The sequence below is a fragment of the Paracoccidioides lutzii genome, assembly GCF_000150705.2.
Source record: "Paracoccidioides lutzii Pb01 unplaced genomic scaffold supercont2.3, whole genome shotgun sequence".
NCBI lineage: Eukaryota > Fungi > Ascomycota > Eurotiomycetes > Onygenales > Ajellomycetaceae > Paracoccidioides > Paracoccidioides lutzii.
Genome location: NW_015440949.1, coordinates 1,547,965 through 1,572,780, shown reverse-complemented (window position 1 = coordinate 1,572,780; position 24,816 = coordinate 1,547,965). Strand labels below are relative to the sequence as shown.

General features: G+C 43.2%; 5 protein-coding genes across 5 annotated transcripts; 2 read left to right on the top strand and 3 right to left on the bottom strand.

The window, feature by feature from the left end:
* Positions 1 to 849: 849 nt before the first annotated feature.
* PAAG_01774 (hypothetical protein) lies at positions 850 to 2,650 on the bottom strand (the record flags this gene model as incomplete). Its single annotated transcript, XM_015844445.1, has 7 exons — positions 850 to 1,061; positions 1,115 to 1,494; positions 1,559 to 1,620; positions 1,723 to 1,887; positions 1,950 to 2,034; positions 2,105 to 2,512; positions 2,598 to 2,650. 7 exons carry the CDS (start codon positions 2,648 to 2,650, stop codon positions 850 to 852), a joined length of 1,365 nt encoding a protein of 454 aa, XP_015701353.1.
* A 1,326-nt stretch (positions 2,651 to 3,976) lies between these two features.
* PAAG_01773 (hypothetical protein) lies at positions 3,977 to 6,735 on the bottom strand (the record flags this gene model as incomplete). Its single annotated transcript, XM_015844444.1, has 5 exons — positions 3,977 to 4,360; positions 4,436 to 4,548; positions 4,651 to 6,054; positions 6,108 to 6,278; positions 6,369 to 6,735. The coding sequence occupies 5 exons, from the start codon at positions 6,733 to 6,735 to the stop codon at positions 3,977 to 3,979; spliced, it is 2,439 nt and encodes an 812-aa protein (XP_015701352.1).
* Positions 6,736 to 11,352: 4,617 nt separating this feature from the next.
* Positions 11,353 to 12,018, top strand: PAAG_01772 (hypothetical protein; the record flags this gene model as incomplete). The annotated part of the gene is made up of 1 exon (XM_002796718.2): positions 11,353 to 12,018. One exon carries the CDS (start codon positions 11,353 to 11,355, stop codon positions 12,016 to 12,018), a length of 666 nt encoding a protein of 221 aa, XP_002796764.2.
* Positions 12,019 to 14,461: 2,443 nt separating this feature from the next.
* On the top strand, positions 14,462 to 16,741 carry PAAG_11365 (hypothetical protein; the record flags this gene model as incomplete). Its single annotated transcript, XM_015847026.1, has 1 exon — positions 14,462 to 16,741. The coding sequence occupies one exon, from the start codon at positions 14,462 to 14,464 to the stop codon at positions 16,739 to 16,741; it is 2,280 nt and encodes a 759-aa protein (XP_015703448.1).
* Positions 16,742 to 20,007: 3,266 nt separating this feature from the next.
* On the bottom strand, positions 20,008 to 23,740 carry PAAG_01768 (AMP deaminase; the record flags this gene model as incomplete). The annotated part of the gene is made up of 4 exons (XM_015844443.1): positions 20,008 to 20,723; positions 20,795 to 20,892; positions 20,977 to 22,097; positions 22,181 to 23,740. 4 exons carry the CDS (start codon positions 23,738 to 23,740, stop codon positions 20,008 to 20,010), a joined length of 3,495 nt encoding a protein of 1,164 aa, XP_015701351.1.
* Positions 23,741 to 24,816: the final 1,076 nt, after the last annotated feature.

Below are 24,816 nucleotides of genomic sequence, written 5' to 3'. Positions count from 1 at the left end.
TGATATTACTATCTAGTTAAACAGTGGTCCTGGCTACCGTTCACTGAAAGGGCTTCTTCCCAAAAAAAGAGGGGGGGAGGAGGCCATTCATTCATCAACAGGGAACTTTGCTCCGTGCGAAATACGTGGAGCTAGACCAATCTTATGAATATGATTTGGAGTGAACAGTAAGCGCTGACTACTCTCATTTGATTGGATATGTGACTGCTCTCCCATTCCTTGTACATATTTAAGACCCTCAATAGGCTTGTTGGGACCAGTTTCACTCAGGGAACTCCAAACATCACAAATCAGGAAGAGATGATTCAACCTAATTCAGTGCAACATGAGTGGTAAATGGTAAATAAGTCCTTCCTTTAAACATAAGCAGCTGGACATCCTCCCAGCTTTTGAACTGTGTGTCACCTTGATGTTTCTGGATTAACAAAGCCCCTGCAACAAATAGTTTGATAGGTGAAAGGAGATGCTTGCTACAGTTAAGGGTGTCCTCTACTCAAATCATGCTACATTGACATCAAATACTATCATTTCGTAATGCCAATAGACATATCTTCAACATTACACATATCCCATTAGATAAAGAATAAAGTGAAGAAGAATGTGCTATCCTCTCATGTCACAGAGAGCAAAAATGGGAAATGAGAATTACAAGGTACCCTATCAAGCCTAGTTAAAATATGAACAAAGACTCCAATTGCGACACCCATCATTCAATGCCATCGCGATCAAAAAAGGCGAAAGTCCATTGTCAAATTTTTCACCATCCCAGCACTCATGTTTAAGAATTTTTGCGCCTTAATCCACAAAACGTGTATGCTTTGCCCGTGGCGGTTCGTCCAAATCGTCGTATCACCGACTTGATCTTCTACCTCTAATTTCCACCATTTGCGGGACCTCGTACTCATCATGTCGAGAATTGAAGTCCCGGACCGGTCTATGCCTTGAATAACTGCTTCTTCTGGATGAACTACGTTCACGACGCGTGTAACATTCCGGACTGCGGTTTGGATTATCACGTTGAGCATCGCGGGCATAAGAATATGAAGAATATTTAGATTCCCCTGAAATATTAGTTAGAATACATTATAAATATGGAAATTATTGATAAACTCACTCCCAGGGATCCGCTCACGCTCCCCTGTTGAGTACGTCCGATTATCGTGCACATATTGAGTATTACAGGGAGGATGCTGAGAACAGCCCGGCTGCATGGGAGGAACATGATCCCGTCTCCGACATTCGTCATTTGCATTGGAACCTTTAATATGGCCTTGTGGCTCTACCCCGACACTGACGCTGGATTCGTAAGCCCTTCGATTGTCATAGTAATAAGTTCGTGGAGAGCTTTCCCGAGTAGTGGCATTGGTACCCTGGAAGATGGGTATCGCCGCACAATTACCAAAACAATGGGAATGGACATACTGATCGGGCTGGGATATGTTGCCACAAGAATGATATATAGGACCACCTGTCGGATAGCGCTGAACAGATGTACTATAAGTTGTGCATCAGCTAATATACACGTATTTGGGTTAGTGGAGAAGTAATTCCTACTCACAACTGGTCGTTCATATTAGCATATAGGGTCTGCGGTATCTGAGCATCGGAAGACCTCTGATACTGACAGCTTTGAGGAGGATGCAGTATAGTGTAACCTGGTGTATTGGCATTCCCAGCTACATACATGTTCCCCTGGGTAGTAGGTGGTTGATGCCTACGCACAACTCCACTGGTTCGATGATTTGAAAGATTCACGGTACACCGGTTCGGATCATAAACTCCAGATCCTGAAGGCTGAACCGTGTATAAGGGAGCTCTGTCACTCTCATTATCACTAGTATAGCATTTACCTTTCGTACTCTTCTTTGTAGCAAGACTTCTTCTCCCCTTGTGGGTGTTTTTGTGTTTGGAACTCTTCTTTTTTCTTATCGGGATATCGCTTTCGCTACTGCTATCACAACTGCTGTCTTCACTGGTGGCATAAAAGCTATCGCACTTCCTGCACCTCCTGCAAACGCTTGTGGAGCAGGTAGGCTGAGCTGAAGTCGTTGGGTGCGGAAGTTTTATGTAAGGCAAATATGGATATGCCGGAAGAATTACATACACTGTTTCATTTTTGTCAGATTTCGTAAGCTCCTCCACAGCCTGATAAGCGTACGGAGGAAAGGGCGCCACTTGGGTCATGTCATTCGGGAAAGGAGTCTGTGTGACAGGAAGCGGTTGTGGAAGCTTTTGCGGAAAGTGTTGCGGATACGGCTGTTGTTGGAGCTGCTCGTACGGGATGACTGGCACCTGCTGAGGTTCTGGGGAACTCGCAGCCCCAAATCTATTGTGGTCCGGTACGAGATATGGGAGGTAATTCAATGGAGAAGAATGTGGGTTAAATAGGGCATCTGCTAACAGAGCACCAGGAGTCTTGATTCTTTTTGATCGACGGATGAACGCAGGTTTCCCTGAGGGCAACCGTTGCAGGTATATACTCCCTGGTTCCATATGAGATAATGAGGAGATGCTAGATATGTGAAGAACCTAACAGTTAGGCGCATTTCAGTTCTTTCAGCATGCTCGCAGCCAAACGGAAGTTACAAGGCACAGACCTTGTCGTGATACTCCCACTTGAGTTCTCACTTGAATCTGCTTGAGAAGCCATAGTGGGCCACCTGGATTATCCCGAGGGTCTTCGGTGTAGCCGTATGAGGGCTTCGGCGGGCAACGAACGAATGAGTCTTGGGGTTTAGAGCAGAGGAAGATTGGAAATAAGAATATCGTATAGTAATGCGTCACCAACAGATGCCAACCGGCAGAGCTCCTGCCGAATAATACACAGACAATTGCAACTTCCACGGATTCTTCAGTGGGATAAACGCCACACGCGGAGAAAGAGTTGAACTGCGCTGGGAACTCCTGGAAAGATGTCTGCGCAACATACGTTGGAACCAGATGTAACCTTGGAACAGCAACGCCAGCAGAAGGGCTGAGGGGAGATAAAGCATTTTGAAGTGTAAATCCCCATGCCATTCATAGTTATAAGCACCTGGAGGACGAATGTGTCTATGCATTGAAGCTGGATGACACAAAGAGGCAACATAGGCACAAACTTGTAGCAGCCTGAAACGGGAAATTCTCCAACAGAATCATCAACAAAGAAGAAATGGGAGAAAAAGGGTGGGTTTCTATGGAATACAACAATAAACAGCAAAGAGATAAACCAGAACTGCTACAAAACATTCTCTTTCATCTCGTAGAGCTGAGGAATCCCTGAAGTTCTTCAGGGTTTTGTTGCTTTTGAAACCAAACAGCATTCATTGTTTTTGTCTGGAATGAAGACGGACGCCTGCATATCTCAGCCTCGAGAGGAAAGTAACCAGCACCCAGCACAAGCCCAAATCATTCTTTGGTCAGAACTTCTTTATAACATGAAATCGCTTAGCCAGGCAGGTCGGGCAGACAAAGGCCACTGTGACCTTCAAAAACTTGTCGATTGCTATGCTTGGCGTTGAAGGTGTTGGGTGTGGGGTTTTCATTCTTGGTTGTTTTGGAGGGATGACCAAGAACCAACCAACTTTATTAAAGATAGGACAAAATTAGCTGCCGAAGAGGAGAGAAAGTTGACTGGAAGAAATGCGAAACTGAAAATAAGAGAACACAAAAAGCATGAAAATGAAGATAATGAACTTTTGATGATGCACAGACCTGGTTTATTAAATTTCCTATCATGCCTGGAAGAATAAACAGAAAATGATATAGCTATATCAACTCGGATTTGCTGAATTTGCGGCATAAATAAAACTATTGTGGTTAACTATCACTAGTAAGGATTATCCGGATTGCTCGATCATTTGCCAGGCAAGCCTGTCTCCACACCCGTACCTAATCCCCAATCGCGTTCTGCAGGCTGCAGATATGATAATACTTAGAGGTTAGCTTCTTGCCAGCTTCTAGGCCAGACACCACACATTACATCTCAAACATTTCATCACCAAGCCACTCCTTTAGGAGCAATACCAGCACCGGCATTCCACCCAGGTGATGGATCCGGACTGGAATTATCAGCGTTGGATAAATTTCTACCATTGCTCTGAGCCATCTGTGATCCGACCCCTTCTCCAGGTTGTGTATTCGTACTCCGGCTCTTAAAATTGGCATTGTTCCATTCAGTCCGTTGGGAGGCACATGGCGGGCACTCAACGTGCGACCGTTGCTGACTTCCATTATTGAAATTTGCGGAGGTTCTGCCTGTATTAGGAGGACCGGACCAGCCTCCCATTCCTGAATCTGGTGGTTGGGGTCGCGAAAACGACCCTGATGATGACATTCGGAGAATATTATCGTTGTTCGTGCCGGAGTTCGCGAGGAGGTCCTGAAACAGTGGTTAGCTCTCATGATAGAAGGCATGTGTGGGGTTGGTAGAGAGTGTAATCGTGAAAGAACGAACCTGAGCACGAAGCAACTGATTTACAATTTCGGCTCTTGGTAGTGCCTCTAGCTTTCTTCTCTCCTCGTCGATATCGAAGACAACGCTCTCCCCAAATTTGTCCCGTATCACGTCTATGCAATTTGATCAGGGATCAGAAACTCGTATGCTACAGGCCCAATATAATCAAAGAAATTTAAAAAAAAAAAAAAAAAAAAAAAAAAAAAAAATCTTACCTGCAGTCCGATATTTGAAAATAAACACCGCATATGGCTTGTCCATGTCATCTTGGTATTCAGGGGCTCTTATCTTGTGTAAATATTTTGCATGTGGACCGAACTGAACCTGATGGGTGAGGGAATCCGCTTGTGCAACTGACTTGGGAACAGTGTATAATGGAGGTTCATCCCTCGCCAATGATGAAAGTAATGGAGACACAAAATTTGGTTGTTCCATGTTATAGGTCTGGTGGAAATTAGGAATCTGCTGCATAGGGGGATGTTGCCCTTGGACCGGTGAAGACCTGAACGGTTGTGCATTCGCGGTGCTGTCGTTCGTTTGAGGCCACTTTGAATCATTGTTGTCGCCCGTGTTGATATTCCAGTCTCCTGCTTGTGGATTGATTGTATTTGTGGCCTGATCTTCCGCGGTGTATGACCAGGGAGTAAATTCGCCGTCCCCGTCATTGGTAATAATGTGCCCACCAGATCGATCCTGTTGCTGGTTTCCTTTTGTATACCAGGAGCCATGATTATCATAATTTTCATTCACGCCACTGCAATTCTCGTCCATGTTCCATTCCTGGTTCGTTTCTTCGCCCTGATTGTTCGTTCCTGTTTCTTGTTGCTCATGGTTATCCTTTCTGGCAGATTTTCCCTTCTTCTGTCTAGATTTCTGTTTTCGGTTATTGTCTATGTTAGCACCAGCCTCTGCAAAATTGTGCTCACGCCAGCCCCAGCTTGAACTCTCAGGGACCCGTTTGCCTTCAGAAATCACGTAGTATCCGGTTTCATTTACCTTCGAGGGGGTTCCATTCCTATTATTGCGAGAAGGGCCATCTCTGAATATCTGAGGACTGAGATTTAACACGATTGGACGCACCATAAATCGATTATCACTCTGTGGCTCGGCATAGGAAATGTTGTTCATTAGGCTTTCTTCGCTCGTAGATGATGTGCTGTGTGTATGCCCTGTTTGGGAGACGGGTAAATGAGTATTATCTTTGCAATTGCGAAACGGTAAATCATGTTGAGGATTATTACAACCACCATGGCACTGAGAGTTATTTGTCCAAGATTGAGGGATATTTGGGCCATGTAAAATGGTTTCCCGAGTGTCGTGACTTGCATGGCAACATGTTGCAATTATTGGTTGTTGCTGGATATGCCAGGGATTTTGATGCCCCCCGTTATTACCAGGTATGTATTCATCAGGCTTTGGAAGGCGGTTGCCAAAAGAAAGATGGCAAGAAGGATAGCATTGCAGATACGATTGCTGATGCGGTTTTGGAGCATAACCCCTATCTTCAGAGGGTCCATCAAACAGACCCCCAAAGGTTCTACCAATTTCATCATTTCTCTCTTGCAACCTACCACAAAAATCATGTAGAAACGACTGGTCGCTTGAGATTGAATAATCACCTGGGTAATCTATTGTCAGAAATGTAATGAGAGGGACTAGTACGGAGCCATACCTTCACCTTCAGAACCAGGATCCATTGCAGATTCCGGAGTACATGCTCTATCGGATATATATCCTTTACTATTTGCCCATGGGTCCGCCGCACAGCGAACAACAACAATCTGGATAGTTCCCAAATTTTCAAACTGCTTTAAAATATAGGGATTGTTCGGTTTATATTCAACTATAACAACACCATCATATTAACAACATGCTGTCAATCTTGGAACAACCACACTCAGAAAGAGAGCGCACCGTTTATCATTTAACATACCAAGGTGGAAGTGTTCAAATCTCCAAGGTCTTCCAATCCAGCTACCGTCAGGAAGCCGTTCTTCCCTCTGTCGAACCCTGAAACTAACATCTCTAAACTTCCTACTCACCTCTGGTGACTTAGATGTGGGCAGCAGGTCATTTCTGTTGCGATTGCACTGGTAAACCCCATCCATGGAAACAAACATAGCTAGCCCTGGTGCAATGTAATCGTTTGATTTCAGATTGATTGAAAAGGGAGACGGTGAATCAGGAATTGCTATATAGCTTTCCACCCACCCGTCTCCATAAGTGGTGCCATATTCTTTGAATGGGACATTCGAACCTGCCCATTCAACCTGACAGGTGAGTTGCTTGAGTGTGGGCATTGTTAAACGACTTTTGTTGTAGGTGTAATCGAGTAACTGTTAGATAAACAGACTCTCCAGGTGGTAAGTTGATGTGTAAGTTGGTCCACCTGGGATACAATTGGTTTAGGTGAACATGAAAGAAATGGCCTTCGACAATTTGATTGCTGTAGATTCATCCCTATATTTTAAGTGATGGGGTTGCTGTGGCAGAATGGCCAACTTGAAATTCACTGACACATAGCTCCCCCTTCATTCTTACACTACCTCAAAGCATGTATTACGCGCTGTGTGTAGGTCTCGATTTAATAGTACTAGGGAACTTGACGCCTGGATTCCGACTGAGATATTTAACCAGTGACAAATGGCCAGAAAATGAGAAAAAGTCAAATGAATGAAGACATGTTCATAGTATTCATGAGGGAAGTTTCATATGTTGATGAGTAGAATTATTTTTATCATCCTTATCGATGATCTGACATATACCTCCGACAAGTGTACGTACAGCACCTCTACATACATCCACCTGAGCATATATATATCAGTGATATGTCAGAGGAAAAGGATTGGCCTCAGGATGAGGCCTCATAAGCGTCTGGGCACAATGAGGTAAATGAGGACTGAATTGTGGATGGAAAACTTTGATCATCCTCTCACCGGCGATTTTTCGTGGAAAGGCAGAAATCGTTATCGATAGTTATCTTATAAGAGACAGGCGTTTCTTCAGACAAGAAAAGAGAAAAAACAAAATTGAATGAGTCAACCGATCGGCTCACAAAGGAAAGTGACAACTCTTGAAAAATGAGATGCATGTCATGGTTTTCGGACGAGGAGCCCGAGCAGCATGGCTATTTTTTTAACTAGTTACGGCATGGTTGGATCGAACCTCTGTTATTCATACGGCTTCAAGATACCGACGTGCATATATCTTCTTCAAGCATAACACCATCCAGCATCAATGTGGCGTGTGCAGGATGCGTTTCACTTGATGATGACTGGCCAGTCGCAATATTTCTTCGTGCTGCGGTGAGGCGGATCAAAGAAGCTGACGTCCCCTGGTGACTTGGCATTCATGGTATGCAAGCGAATCTGCATCCCTCGAGGAAGAGCCAGCGGCGGGGATTCCACGAGGCGAAATCCGGGGTACTTTTCCAAGATCAAGGGGAAATAAAGTTGCTATCCATCCTACCCGTTTATCTGCTTCGGTGAAATGCTTAACAGGATGAGCTGGCATCTTGCTCGAATCTTGCAAGCATTGTGACCCTCTCACTTGGTAAGGGTACGGTTAAGATTATGGCCAACATGTATTTATTACTATCGATCTCGCGAACATGAAGAAACTTTCATTACCCAGGAAAAAGTAGACATCATCTGTGGGTTTGTTGATCAAGCATAGTTACCACGTGATCTGACAAAAAAATTCGAAATCTCCCCATGATTTTCTGCTCTCACCGAAGCCACGCGTCTCTGTCTCCTTACAGGTTGGATGAGCAGACCAACTAGTCGGAACTCATAGGCGGCGTGCATGATGTTGAACAGGCAAAGAGCATCGACTTCTCGCACAAGGCTGGTCCTTCTATCTCTTTCACATGTCAGAAATATTGAAAGCTTTTCAGTAGCACGTACCTTCACACGATGCTCTGCAATTGCTCTGTAGTGGGTCCGATAGTTACGGAGTGCTGATATTGCTATCGAAAGAGGCTTGCAGTTCATATCTGGAAAACTTTCCCGAGAATACGTATGGATCACGCTATCTAAGCAAGGTACCATGCTCATCTAGATGCCTGCCTACTTACATAATGCTATCCGAGCTGCGCACACTAATATCATCAGCTCATACAACCAACACCCAAACCAACAAGTTTAACTATACGACTCATTGGGGTGCCTCAATCCGTATATACTAATCTATCCCGCCCCCTATTTTACGTTGATTCTCTCGACCCATGCTGAGGTTCAACTTTGGAGTATACAAACCTGGATCATAGAACTGGCATGCCGTCACCAGGGAGAGAAAACAATGGTTGAGCAGACGCCATAGGTTGACATGATGAAGCGGAATACGATATTTTGATGTGCGGACAACGCTTTAATATTATTCATGATAACCCTTGTCTGAGCATTCTTCCCCGGGTCTCTTTTTTTTCTTTTTCTTTTTTTCTTTTTTTTTCTCTTCTCTCCTCTTTTCTTTTTTTAAGCCATGTTTTCTTTTGCTCTCACCTTTTTTCCAAACTCAGGTGACATTCAAGGAACCATCCATTATTCGCCTCATTGCACTACCCATTGGAAGGTGAAGAAAATGTATAGGTTTATCACCTAGCAGGTTTTAAAACTTGGAGATGCCTTTGCAACGCCAGTTGCCTTATCCGTTGTCCCTTGGAAGACCCTGATTCTGGATGTGACACCGCGGAAGGAAAGGGATCATCATGTCAAGTTTCGACAAGTTCTAGAATCCCATAACATCTTTTCATATCATCTTGATCTGTCTCGTTAATTTTTGACTGTTAACCAGATGATGCCGCATGTCAACAGCTGGGTTACAAGATTTTGCTAAATGGCTCGGGTGAAAAGGAAATAGTTGCCTCTTTTACCAGTTATACCTAATTATTGGCATGGATTACGTCTAAAATAAGATAATAGCTAGCTACCCGTCTGTTCCTCGGTGAAACTTCCTGATCTTCTTCTCGAGCGATCACAAAACTTTGAAACCACGCAGCCTTGTGCTAGTGTGATGCCAGGAAGCCCGCTAGAAACCCTCTAAAGTCGACTCACCCCACCTTGGCGGCTTCTGGCCAATAAACCGTTCATCTGTCGACCCAGATTTATGTGACGTCACGCACCAAGACTAGCTAATTGTTGACGGTGTCTACATTCCTTGTCCCGTCCACGTCCCTGTCAAGCGAACAACAGTCTATTCGCTGCTCTCCCGTGCCCCTCTCTAGCGTGGCTTTTATGCAGCCAGTCCGTCTTGGTCGCTCACTCAAGCTTGGGGGTCGTTGTTGTTTCCCCCACGTAATGGTTTATCAGAAGATGCTGAAATTCTTCCGGTTGCTTCAGAAGCAGTTAGTTCCATGGCTATTTTTCATCCATGGACCGCCAGCTCGCCTTTCTATGGGGTTCATTCCAGCGTTTGCAGCCTTTCTCGGCCCAATACACATTTCAATGTTCCTGGGATACGAGCCCTGGACGCAGGCATAACAACAAGATCAGCTGGTTTCTATTGTGGCGGGTTTCCGAAGTAATATCTCCTATCCCACAAACCATGATTTATGGTCTGTATGATTTGGCATTATTATTTCCTTATTTTACGAGGTGTAGAAATCCCTGTTTCGTTCATCCCTTGCACGAAATGTGACACTGAGACAGGTCTTCATTCTGACCCTATGGCGAGGCATGAAATATTGTCCACCGGACAAGTTCATCATTGGTATGTTTGACCCTTAAAAATTTATAGATGACCTATGAGCTGTTGTTCAACGCCGATATAAGAGGAGTCTATTAAATTGCCGCCCACCCGAAGACGATAGACCCACCATAAGGAATAACAAAATCTGTGGTTGCATGAGCGCGAACCATGGATTCGTTTCCTCAGGCCAGGATAAAATTGTGAGGGTAACGGCAACATCAAACCCCCTTTGAAAATATATCCAAATACGGGTTGGCTTATCCCAGAAAGAAACAACCTAGTAGAAGCTTTCCGACCTCCAATCTAGTGATGATGAGCGAGGCGACTCTAAAGGTCTCTTTAACTATCGAGCTCTTTTTCCGAGAGGTCGAACAGCGTTAGGATCAAATCCAATGACTGAATTGCCCACTTCTGACTGAAGATGCTAGCTTCTTGCAGCTTCTTGCTCCTCACCTTTTTGGACGGGGTCGCCACAGGGATGCCCACAAATTTACGGCTTGCTAAGATCCACTAATGAGCTTCTTATGGTACAAGTCTAGACTTCCTGGCCAATACCAATCTCTCTTTTAAGATGAGGCGGTGGAAGCTCTAAATCATGGCGTTTTCGAGGATCCGATCCCCGGGATAATCAACCCGGATCATACATCTTTTTCTCTTTATACTTTTGCTCGGACGTTGCAGATATTGTAACCCATGCTACCCGGCACTGACCCCAGACGTTGCTGCCCGACTACATTCTCACCGAATCCATCAAGTGTGCCTTAGATCACCAATCGAGAGCTACTGAGCCCCACAGTCCGAGTACAAATATGATCTCTTCCGCTACGTCAAAGACTCCTCAGTGTTCATTTCTTCAAAATGCAGTCAGTTCTATAAATCGCCCATTTCCTTTACTTGCCTTCGCTTTCTTCCACTTTCCAGAGGTCTTTTGCGGCTCAAAATACCACCCAGGTACCCAAGTTTGGTGACATTGGTACATCTTTCTTCCGATTTCCATCTTCACACGTTAACTCTACCACCGCTCAGTACAATTAACCTTCCTTCTGTTTTCAGATTCAATCCTTTCGTCAATCTTCCAACGTTCTCATTCTCTACTTTCAGTATCGACCTTTTCCAAGCATAATTTCGACATATACCACAAATACTACGTTGGGTTTTCGATGTTAGCTCCACACGAGCAATACCAAACGTCCATTTTATCTCAACCACAGGCTTCACCTCACACAACAATCATGATGGTCACTCCGCTCACATTGGGTGGATTTATCCCCCACAACGGCATCCCTCCTTTGTATGCAACAACCTGGCACCCGCAACCTCACTACAGCTACGACATCGAAGACGACCAAACAGACGTCGACATTGAAATTACCGAAACTGCTTCAGAAAACAACATACCGACAGAAAACTCATCTATCCTCAGCGACAGCGAAATCGTTGAGGGCCAGGATCCCTATCTATTTTACGTTCTTCCTAAGCAAGAAGACCAGCATGAGATGGAAGATCCCTTCGTACTGATCATTGCTTACCGACGAGATGAACAACTTAGTCAGTCCACCATCCCCGACGGTGACCAGGTTAACCTGTGGACAAATGCCACGCCTCATCCCTACGAAAATCCGAACGGGGATGAGTGGTATAGTGATCATTCCGGCAGCATCCCCTCCAGCATGGTAAACTCTGTCATCATTGATCCAGATGCTGATGACGTCACCTGGGGAAGAGGGAGTTGCGTCGAGCCAGTGCCCATGACCTGTTCGTCCTTCAGCTCATCTCAAATGGCTTTGGGTGGTTGGAGTGAATCAACAAGCGTTTGCATCAAGTATGCGGGGTCACATCTCGCCGAGATGCTTGAGAACTATGCAGCACCGTATCCCGAAGCTATTAGCGTCACATAGTAAGGCGGGGATGGTTTTAAGCAAGGAGGAACATTTACCCCTATACAGAATGAAATATCTATCAACACCTCCCCTATCGAACCTCCCCGCTGGTTAACCTTTTAACAATTTTCCGTTATTTGCTTCCTTTACTGTATCTGTATATATATATATATATATATATTTTCCCATGTTCGACAATCAATGTATGGAACGGGACGGACAAAAATACGGCGTGATTTGAATACTTTTCCTTTCCTGTATGTTAGATACCTCTATTGTCAATTATTGCCTCTTTTGATCTTTAAGCCTTGTAACAAACCTAGTTACGGATGGGGAAAGCAATTTCATTGGGGAGTTAGTTTCATATTTATTACCGGGGTATTGATTTAAGTGTTTTCATTTCAACTTTACGGTAATTAGTGTATTGAGCTAGTCCCAATAGGCAACTAGCATCCATTGTGTGTAATTAATTTTTATCACAATATTTGAACGGTCTGGGCATGGGCGAGCTCTATTAGAAGGTGTTAGGGTAATGCTACAGCAGCCCTAACACGTGATCCACACCCACATTATGTTGGGCGTATGTGGCCCGGGCTGCCGCCCCGCCGCACGTGATATAGCGTATATTAGATAGCTAGCTAGGCCTCCCAATATGAGAGATTCAACCATCCCACACATTAGATAAGAGCCGATAGGCTAACTAACGTAATCCAACCACCGAGCGGCGGATTCTCATGTATAAAACCATTCCTAATAATTAGTATTATTACGAAAAAGGTCGACAATCAACGATCAACCAAAGAACATATCCTTGACCTCATAAAGCGTTGTTTGCTCTGCCTCCGACAGTTCCTTCTGAATTTGACCCAAAGATTCAACAAATTAACAGTCGAATACGTGCTATACGGACGAATTGAACTGAACTGCCGGGAATTCTAGCGAGAGTGTCAGCAAAGGAAGACAAGAAGATTCTCCTGAACCGCCCAGAGGTTGGGGAAACATGAAATCGCGAATTTAGGATCCTTGATCAGAACCAGCAGATCTGGGATCTAATCGACGGCACTCCTGCCAGACTTCCGCAATTATGGAGAACGTTCTGAAGGCGTAGGAACCCGATCCACCACCATCATAGAGAGAGAATCCGATCTTTCGACTGAGCAGTATAAGCGTTATCGAAATGCTAGCGATCACTTCCGGCACGAATTCGCTGCATACACCGCTGATATGAACTCGATTACGAAAGTTTCGATGTGGATCTCGGAGCACGCTGCTGAAAGGCACAAGAATATATTGCACACCAGATAAATCACTACACCAGCAGCGCGAAGCTCTGAAAGCGAAGCTGGGCAGTGACACCAAGGCATTCTACAAGGTAGCAAATAATAAGCAGGACAACAACAAGGATCAATCAAGGAAATATATTCTCGACCTTGATAAAAAAATCGTGTTTTTCGCAGTGGTTTTTGCAAAGCACAATGTTTATTTAGTTAAACCCCTGAGTGGGCCAGATCAAATCTATGATTGAAATGTTGCTATTTCAAGGATGTTTCTTTCTAGAACTCTGGTTCTGGTTGGGAACTTGAATGGGTCTGGTGCAAAAATTAGAATTAACTACTATTTATTATCTAGTAATGCCTTGTCATCAATGACAGCTTGTCAGCCCATAACCATGGATCTAGAGGTGTTTAACTCAATGGGCCTCTGCTAAACCTGCCACTGTTATGAGTAATTCTAGTAAGCCTGCCAGAAGCCTGGATCATCTCCCATCCGTGGGATGAAGGGTTATTGAATCGAGGATCAGAAGAGGAGCAGATATTCTGGATACTCCGCATTTGCAGCTGTTTTGGGTGAATAGATGGTACATGTAATCTCATTTTGAGCCATGGTAGATAACTACAGCTGTCATCCCTGATTGCGCAAGAACCAGTACATCGAAGTCTCCTCCGACCTCAGTCATCCAAGGCTTTTTTTTTTTTTTTTTGGTCTTCAATTCTTGCCAACGATATCATCTTCAGTGGGAGACTTCGCCTCCGCTTGCTTGTCTGTCTTCCCATATACCTCTCTTTAACTTTCGGACCGTCATTCCTTATTTGGACCGCCTTCTTTTCCACTTCGATACCGGTGTTCTAGCCTGCCCCCACAATTCCCCAAAGATTGCTTCACTGCAACACCGCTCAACCGCAGTGTGCTGCTCAACCCCTCATACTCCTTGTGCAAATTCGTCCTGGGACAGAGCCTTTCTTCAATGACTAACAGAGAGCATTTTCGAGGTTCCCCGTCAATCACCTCCCTTCCTGGCCGTGTCTTTTTCATTATAAAGCATGCCGATAGCTTTGTCCGCTAAACATCACCATCCTCGACTTTATGGATAACTAAATGACGTCAACTTTTTTTATGATATCTAGCGCTCAGCCTGTTTAGAAACTTGCTGACCAGGCATCTACGAGACCACCATTCCACCATGGCGGATAAGAATCCTCCTGGTTCTCCGAGGCGGAACTTACTCCTCAGACAACTTGTCGAAGCCTCTTCTGGACCTTTGAACTCGTTTGCATCCGATTACAATCTTCCCAAAGTATCAGTAGTGAATAACCGGTTCCCTGAAGCTAAAGATCGAGAGCTTACCGTGTCCACCCGGCTAGGTCAATCCTCTTCAGACGAATACTCCACACCCCGCTCTCCTCAACCTACACCTTCTCGACAGTTCCCGCAATCGCAGAGGCCAGCAGATGAGGCAAAAGGGTCGAGCTTACCACAGCCTATTGACAGCTATACGTGCAGTTCAGTGGATAAGGAACAGCAGATAAACAATGTGGAGGATCTCGGAAACAGTTCTCCCAAGAGAAAATTTGTTCCTGAACCTATTGAGACCAGTTCACGATCATCCCGTCACCGCCACCCTCCTTCCAAGTCTACGGGCCGGGTAGCCCCGCAGTTGCTGGAAACTACGTACGACCGCCGCCGCCGCCGCCAAAAAGTACAAGGAACCAATCCCGGGAATCTTTTCGAGAATCCTCCCGATAATGGCGCTGGGGATGGTGAAACGAAATTATCTCCTGGGAATCACATGCATAGTCATATCAATATCCCCATACGTTCAGGAGTATCACCATCAAGCTCAGAGTCGCCTAGGAGATTCTCCCCGCAGTTAATTGACACTGCAACCCGCTCAGTGCGTCAGAAGTGCCTTGCCCGGGGCAGAGCGGAGTGTCATGATCGTCGACAAGCCTCCCCATCTTTAGCATCCCAGCAAAAATTGTCCGCCCCGGAGAGCACAGAATCCCGATTTTCATATGCTAATATTTTGCGTCGACAAGAGGCAAAAAAGCACTCGTTTCTAGCTCCAGGTCTTTCAGCAATACCGTCAATTAGCAGTGAGGGGTCCGAGAAATCCCGGACTCATTCGCCCCCAACGTCTCCTTCTACTCTCTCCAATAACAACGGCAACAAGTATTACAAGGAGAGGCGCTTGTTATTTGAGAGCTGTGATGACAGGTACTCCGGCTATCTACGATCCCTAGCTGAACGTTCGGTAAAGCAGATGCTAAGGGATCAAGCTCTTGCCGCTTTCCCCAACGAACAAGTGTATCATCCAGTTTCACATTTCGCCATAGGTCGAGAGGATGAAGATACCACTGATGACGATGATGCTCTAGAAATATCACTGCGTAACATGAAAATAGATTTTCTGAAGTTCCGTCGGGAATCCACTATTGACCTCGGCTGGGAACTCGATGAGATGAGAAACCACAAGGAGGAGTCTGAAATGAGAGCCCGGCAGTGGATGTTTGACTCTGGTCAGTCTCGGTTCTCAGCTGCTGCAATAGCGGCCAGACAAGCAGCAGAGAACGAAGTCATAAGAGCACATATAACCGATCATCAAGGCGGCGTTGACGTGTGGCAGAAAAGGTTGGGTTTAGACCAAATGAAGAGCCCACCATTGCTGGGAGGGGACATCGTTTTCCCCTTGGGCATATCTCCCCAAACCACCAGATGCGACGTGGACCACCACCCCGTGCCCCACCATGACGACAATTGTACTGATCATGTGCAGCGCGAAGGGCTCTGGAACCCCGAGCTCAATGTCCATGATTCCGACGGAGGGGGGCTCTGGATGGGCCTATGTCGGCGAACCGGAGACGCTGGAAGACCCCCTTCATCCCTACCGCGAGCAGGAATCATTACACCCACCAGCACCATCGAAACGGCCCCCTTCCATTTCCAAATTCCCAACAGCCTCACTATAACCAAAGCCATAACCTACAAGATACCCCCAGACTCTCCCTCCCGGCTCCCCAGCACTCCACCCCCGTCCAGCCCGGACCTTGACAACGTCGACAAACTCCTCATCCTTGAACAAGGAATCAAGCGCGAATTCAACGACGCCTTCGTCACACAGATATACAACTATCTCTCTCTAGGCTACCCCTGCCTCGCCCGCGACTACGATGAGGAACTTAGTAAAATCTCCCGCATCCCCATCGAGGAGCTGCGGAAAGATGACAGACGTGCCAATGCGAAAGGGTACGTGGGTGCACCTGAGGGTGTTGGTGTGGATGAGAACGAAGTCGTGTCAGGCCAATGCATGCGCTGGACGGCACTGAGGCTGTATATCCATGAGTGGGCGAGGCAGCAGCCGTGGATGGCGATGGCGGATCGTTGTCGCCAGGCTGACCCGTCGGGTATGGATGCAATGGATGCGAGGGGGGCCGGAGCCAGAAGGGGCAGTTGGGCGATCTGATTTTTTCTTTTCTTTTCTTTTTTTTTTTTTTCCTCATTACTATTATTCGATCATTATATATTTATTAATAGCGATTTTATGGGATGGGAGCGGTGAATTTTGGAAATTGGACAACCTCTCTTTCTTTTGCATGTTCGTCTTTTTGGCGACGGTCTACGGGTTCATCTTCTAGACATTTTTGGTCTTGCAGCTTTCATTCCTCGTGGGAAACGGTGCTCCTTGGGATGAGATATATACCTCTTTATGCATTTCCAATAGTTCTGTTCGCCTGGAGTATATGGGCGCCTTCATTTTTGCTTATCTATTCTTGTCATATTTTTGCCCGTGTCCGTGGGTATATTTTGAAGGAATGGAGGACATATGGTTTCATTCAACTAACATTTCAAATTGAAATTGGTTCTGCCTGTTTCTTCTTTTGGTTACCTTGGACATATTTAAAGCACAAACCTATTAATACATCCCCCTTAGTGGATACACTAAATGTGATGTTCATTTTTTATTATTGCGTCATTTCAGTGTTTATCAGCAGGCCACAAACTGGCTAGTGATATCTCAAAATATGGATTTTCTTCCTCTCCCGGTCTTTCAGTGTTTTGTTATTCTATCTTCCAGGCTCCTTGCCATGTTTTTCCTTTTCATGGAGATTGTTATGGCTTCAATCTAGGCGCAGGTAAACAGGTGTTTGATTGCCAGCTAGGTAAGCTAATTCGACGAAATACTAAGATGCTCTACGAAACAAGGGCCTCTCCTTATATACCCCCTTTCCCACTATTAGCGGTTGCTATGCCGTTGCTAGGCAGCTCCTGTCGGACAATGCCAGTTTCCGCAGCCCAGTAGCCATACACCGTCATAGCGCCGTCACAGAGATGTGCTATCATTTATGGTACTCCAGAGACCACGAGTGCAGGCAGAGCCTGTAGAGTATGCACTTTTAGTGGTAGTTGAACGTTCTTTTATGCTGTTGAAGTATAGATAGGTAATGATTGTTGAAGAGATAGTTAGTCAGCATAAGCTACTGATTGTATGAGATTTCACAGTTTTTAAAGTAATTTTTTCCTTCATTTATGACTATCAATTGCTTTAAATTGCTATGATATATAAATAAAATGAAATTTAAATATGTTTCATAAATTAAATACCATGAATAAAATATTTAAAAAAATTTATTAATATTTTTATTTAGTATTTTTGGTATATAAATAAATAATAATTATAAAATTTAATAAAAATATAAAGATCTGATAATAAAATTAAAATTTATTAATTATATATAAAAATTTTAATATTATATATATGATTTTTAAATTTTTTTTTATTTATTTAAAATTTTTATTAATTAAAAATTTACTATTTTATTTATAATTTATTAAAATTAAATATAAAACTTTATCAATTATTATAAAAAATTAAAATTATAATTTTTTTTATAAATATTATTATTAATAAATTTTATATAAAAATTTTTAAACTATTTATAAATAATTTAAATTATATATAATATTATCAAAAAGTATAAAATCATATTTATTAAATGATATTTATAACTTTAATAAGATTAAATTTTAATTAAATATTATTAAAATAATTAAAATAATAATTAAATTTAAAAAAATTATTTATTTAAAATTTATATAATTTAAAGGTTAAAATTAAATAATTATTATTATTAAAATTAATATTATTGATTATATTATTTATTTAATAATTATTTTTAAAAAAATTATTAATTTTTTTAATATAAAATAAAAAGATTTATATATAAATAAATTAAAAATAATAAAAATGATTTAATAAATAATAAATTAAACTTATTTAATTAAAAAAAATTAATAAAAAAATTTTACTTTATATAAAAAATAAATATTAACTTTTGATTTTACTATGAAAATAATAATATTATTTTATATATTATTATAAATATTTTATCTTCTATAATATTTAAATATTGATTATTTTTTATCTTTGAAAAAAATATATAAATAGTAGATAAAAATAAATATAATTTAAATAAATTTATTTATATATTAATATTTTAAATATACACTTTCACTTCTTCAAAAACTTCTAAAACTTTCTAATCTTTTAAGTCATTGTCATATTACATATATATACTAATTAAATAGAAAATTTAAAAAAAAAAATATCAGAAAATACATTAAATACTATATACAAAGTTTTATTTAATCTCACTTATTAGACTTTAAATCAGCTGATTAAAAATTATCAAATGATTATGCACAATATAGTTTTTTTGAAAAAGAAAGTCAAATAATTAAGAGCTACAAATGTCAAACAAAAAAGAAAATATGAAAGAAAATATACATATATAATTCAGAAAGAGACTTCGAGACTTAAAGAGAAAATAAATCATGTACAAAGTGTGAATGAATGAGAAAAAGAAGCAATTGAGACTACAAAGTCTCAATCATGAAAAAAAACAACATCAGTGTAGTATATGTGAAATTACTGAACATACTGCCTGTACATGCTCTAGATGTACAGGAAATTTATAATATATTTAATTTTATTTTCTTGATAGTTGAAGCTTGCAGACATCTGCCCTCAAAAAAGTAGTCTATTTGCTTGTGTGTTCCACTCATTTGTGGATTACATTATATATAAAAGATTATATAGAAGAAAAATAACCATAAGCAGCTTGAAAGATCATTTAAAAGATAAATCAAAATGAGAAGATCTGAGGATAATTACCATATTCAGTAGTTATAACAACTTCGATTTGCCAAGTAAACTAATCTTTTACTCCATAGTAGTAAGAGAGGATGATATCTATCCTACTGTATAAATTGCCCTGGAAAGAGTGATGCACAATGATACAGCCAAGCTTACTAGCGCAGGAAATGAGTGGCCAGAACTTTTGATCCACATCTCCATAATCATGATAACAAGCAGAGGGAGAGGGAAAAGTAGGTGTTGATTAACACCAGTTGTGGAGCTGTAGCGGTGGGGAAGATTTGTGGATAAGCAACGGTAAACCACATGCCTTTTACCGAAGGAGGGAATTCGTTACATGTTTAAAAAAAAATAGCCCTGTTTCCTGTTCTATCTCTATTATGTCCATCTTCCGGCGACCTAGAAGTGGACACAGCAGTAGATGCCAACGGGGATATCTAGCACTCGGAAGGACGAAAACAAAATCTGAGAGCGAAAAAGAGCATAAAGGTCAACCAAAACGCCGGTCATGAATAAAGAAAAGTATTAATGTCATCTCACACCAAACTAACCCTACCCCACCGGGTCATACCAACTCATTTGAAACCCGGAAATGAGCCATCATCATCATCATCATCATCGCCATCGTCATGATAATATCTGTCCTCCTCCCCACCCCTTTCATTTCCCCAGGTCCACCGCTGCCCTCCATGCTCCTCTCCATGCTGCTCTCCATACTCATCCTCTTCACTCCCGTCCTCAGGCACAAATCCATTTATATCACCTTGCCTCTCCTCTTCCTGTTGTTGTTGTTGTTGCTGTTGCTGTTGCGGACCATCACCTTCAGCAGTCTCACCACCGGCTTCACCAGCTGACAAATCCGTACTACGGCGCACATGAGCGTGCACTATTCCCGGAAAAATCCGTTGCTCAGGAAAACTGTCAGATGAGAGATGTGGGGCAGGATGGAAACGGGAAGGAGAAACAAGGCCTTGTGTTTGTGCTTTCGTCATTGATGTGGGGGTTTGAGTGGGAGTTTGGTTCAAGGCAAAGGTGTTAGATAGGGATGCCGAACGTCTTAGATTCATGCCTTGTTTAGACGATGTTGCTGCTGTTGAGGGTTGAGGTTGTGTTTGTGGCTGCATCTGCGATTGCGGTTGCATATTATTCAAGTGCTGGGATTGGGAATAGGGATCTGCGGTGGGGTGGGAGGATGGAAATCGAGCGAGGTTCCTTGGGAAGTTCGGGGATGAGGGATTTGTTTGCTTGATCGGCATGGCTGGGTGTGGGAGGGAGGAATCAGGTAGTTGGCCTATCACAACGTTCTGTCAGTGAGTGTCTGGGAAGACTCTATGACATGGGTATCCAACTGGGTTGATTTACCTAGCGGCAAGGAGGATGAAAGGGAAAGTCTGTGTTGTGGTTGGGATGTTGGTCGCATTCCCGGAGTGGCCGCTGAAACTGAGGCGTATCTTTCAATTCTAGGAAAAGATGTGTTATTAGTGATCATTTGAATCCGGGATTACCTACGCAATACTAAATAGAGATAAAAGGCAATAACTTACAGGGATAACTCTCCCAGCAAGGTCTCGTGCCTGAACTGCTCACGAATATCCGGTACATTACTCTTCACAATATTGTTCCCCTCCACTCCAGGTAAATGGCAGGTTGGGCCTAGCCACCTTTGCTTGAGGGAGAGCTCAAAGCCACACTGGTCAACTGAATGTTTTGCCAATTCACACATGTCCACGGCGCTAAATTTGTAAATCTGAGCAGCAACCGAATATTCCTCAATCAGCGGTTCCTTGGTAAAAGCAAACTGTAATGGATCATCGGTCGATAGAGAAACATTCAAACCCCTCCTGAAAAAGCTGGCGCAAGGATTTTTGTCGTATGTCAAGAACAAAGCGTTGTTGCTCAATGGCGACATGGCAATGCCTATTTGTTCCAGGTAGTATAAATATTGAAGCAACGGAACTTTGCGTAAAAGGATTCCGTGGCTTATTCCGTAGCAGCAGAGCACTGCAGCGGCCAAATGATCTGGATCACCTGCTTCACCACAATGGGGACGAAACACAAAAGTATTGAATCCGCGGTGTTTTCGCCAGTTATTCAGCGACGCCATATTAGCAAACATGAAATATATCCAATAACTGTATGGTGGGTTTTGCTTAGTATTCCATTGTTTCGGAATGGGGAACTTGCGGTACAATCGACGCTCAGCCTTGCTTTCATCATCGACGCTATCAAACCCAACCACACGCTGTAAGAAGATGTGCAGTTTCGGATGGCTCGACGGGTCTCTAGTCACCTCGAATAGAGGTTGAAAAACATTTTTGATAACTTCCTCAAAGTTTTCCATCATACCACTAGACTTATAAACATCATAGAGTCGGGGCACTTGAATAAGCCAACGGATATTAGGAGAAAAGAGCTTGTTGTCGACCACCCAAGCGGCCAACTTCTCCCATTCCTCTGGCGATCTGCCGTAGATAGAAATGCGCCACTCAGCCATCTGGTATTTACTAGACTCCAAATCAGAGATTACTTCTTTCGTGATCTCTGCAAGATATCGGCCCTTGATGAAGTTGTCTGTTTTGAGAAAGATTTCTCGCAGTCGTGACTCGCCAACAGGGTTGTATTTTAGATTGAACTTGTCAAAGCGATGGAAGGAGTCTTTATGTGCCTATTATATATGGATATGATGATTATTCAATTGGGCCTTGATTGTATAGAATGAAGATATGCAATATATAAAAGGAAACTTACATGCATATCAAGAGTATCAATGCTTAGATCGTAGGCAGTCAGATTAATACTTTCGAAAACCTCCTTCAATGTCAGGTGCTTTCCGTCTCTAAACAGAACAACCTCATCAGGAGATTTCTTGATTTTGCTCTTGATGAAACGCAACAGATGTTTCTGATTCATGCAAGCAGAGTGGTGGACGTGAGTATCGACTTTCCTAACGTTGTAAAAATCCCTGTGGGGCACTTTTTTACTATCCGCCATTTCCCGGTACTCATTTAGGAGGACATGAAGCTGGAATTTTCCTTCCAAATAACTCAGCCGTTTGAAGGCAAAGCTCTTCGTTGGGCCGTCAGTCGACACTTCAGTTATCGTATCCAGGTCCATGTAGAAATCTCGCAGGGACGGAACATGGACAATGGGCTGCTTCAGCTTGCAAGCTTCTTCAGTCTCATATACTTGATAGACGCTGTTCTCATCGAGTTCAAATGTCATTTGCGACGCCTCTGGTAACGGCAACAGATCTTCCATGTCAAAGTCTTCCCCGATATCCTCCCCCAGCTTCCGCTTCTTGCGAAAAAGAAAAGGATGCATAGAGTCTCCTGAATAATTGGTTTGTGCTCCGCGCTGTGACCCACTCATAATCATACTATTCGACAGGCTTCCTGTCCCTGGAGGCTCCCTATCCTCATCCCATGACGGTTCGGGAGGTGGAGGGTATATAAACCAGCCTGGTTCGTCCCTTGGATTATCCGAGGTTCTCTGCAATGACAGCCGGATATACCTCTGCCTCATATCTAGAAGACGTTGGATCTTCCGACAAATAATGCCTAGTTCTGTTGTAATCGCATCTTCACTGGTCGTAAATGCACCCATACCTTGACCCGGAGCAACTCCAGGGCCAGCACCAGGTGCCCCCTCACTAGCAGCGGTATGTAGTTTGTTTTCAACGAGCATTTGGGGTGCCAAAGCATGACTCCGGACTGATTGGTCAGCTGCCGTAAAACTGTATGTTGGTTTACGCTGCGGTGCTATTACGGGACTGTACCCAGAGCGAGTTTCAGCAACTAAAGGGCGGCTGAGTGCCGGTAGTCCGTAGCTTTGACTGCTCACGCGGGATCCTCTGCTTGCTGGCCTGCTAAGAAATTCGCCCTCTCCACTGGACATCATTGGGCCGGTCGTTGATCGAATAGAAAGTACAGGGCTCTGGGGGAATTCACCATCCGCATATTTCGATTCAAATTGATGTCTCTGGTAGAATAACTTCGCCTCAGCGTGACTTAGAGATTTTTCGTAGGCATAGTCATACGTGGCTGTCCTCCGTTGTCTGTCGCGAGGAAGCATGGTTTGTGCCACATTGCCAAACAACGAGCTCTCATCGCGTGTTCCGTCCACCTCGTCACTTAACTTCTTGTTCTCAGTTGAATTAAGACCTACATTGGGAGCAGGCCTCCTCATAGAATCGCTGGTGGGATTAAATCCGTCGTCAACAGACTGGACAACTTGATGATCGTTTGAATCGCGTTCAGGTGGCTTTGAATAGGAAGAGAGTATCGATTGTGGTCTCTGTGGTTGAGCCATGCAATAGACCTGCAACAGCTATGTCAGTCTCAAATCACGTTGACTTATTAGTCAGGGAACATATGGCAGATCCTCTTGAAAATCATGATGGCGAGAATGTGGAGAAAAGCTCACCTGCAGTCGATTGAGCTAAGTTGAAAAGTGGAGAAGCACTGAAAAAGACCGTACGAGGCCAAACTTCAAGGAACGTTGATAACAAACCCAGACTGTGAGAGAATTGGAGGGAGCCAAAGTAAACAAAAACGATGTGCGAGAGACTTAGAGAGAGGAGGAGAGATACAGAAGGGTGCTTTGGGTGAAGGACGACGCGCGAGAGAGAGAGTTAGGTGTTCTGTTCTATGGAGCTGATGATGACAATCCTCTAACGTTAGTTAGCTACCAGTGAGCTATTTTAACATTATAAATCTAAAACTCCTCAACTTTCAGTAAACTAATAGCTACTTACTAATAATCAGTTATAAATTTTGTAAGATTTTAATACAATAATGATTAGTTTTTTACAAGTTTATTTTTCTCTACTATTAAGTAGTTATAAAAATCTTATTATTTAAATAAGTGTAGAAGTTTTCTACTTCAAATTTAAAGAAAGAAACGGGGGAAAAAAGAGAAAAAACTAACTAGAAAACAGGTTGCAATTTTGTCACTCTTTACTCTTCTTTCTTTTTTCTCTCGCTTTGGTCTAACAGACATTTCTCAGGTCCTAAGCAACCGCTGAAGCCGCATAGTCTGCTCTCCCCAATCTCAGAATCCCCTCCTCACCTTAGTTCAGCTTGCTGATAACATGGCAGGGGATCTAATGAGCTGTTTTCATGTTTACTGACCAACAAACTCATCAAAACCTCTGTCTCCTCCGGATGTCTTCAAAGACGCATATTTTCAGCTCATAGATCTTGCATTCTCCAGCTCCCAGCGATCTTAACGTCACCTGTCTCATCTTCTCCACCCCCTCTCTTTTTTATCCTCTCTCACCACCTCGCCAGCCTCCTGGTTATTGCCTTCCTTCGCCAAGGATAGTTTATGCCGGTAGCCACCGCCTATCCGGTTCCGCCTATCCGGTTAGGCCTATGGTCTTAGAG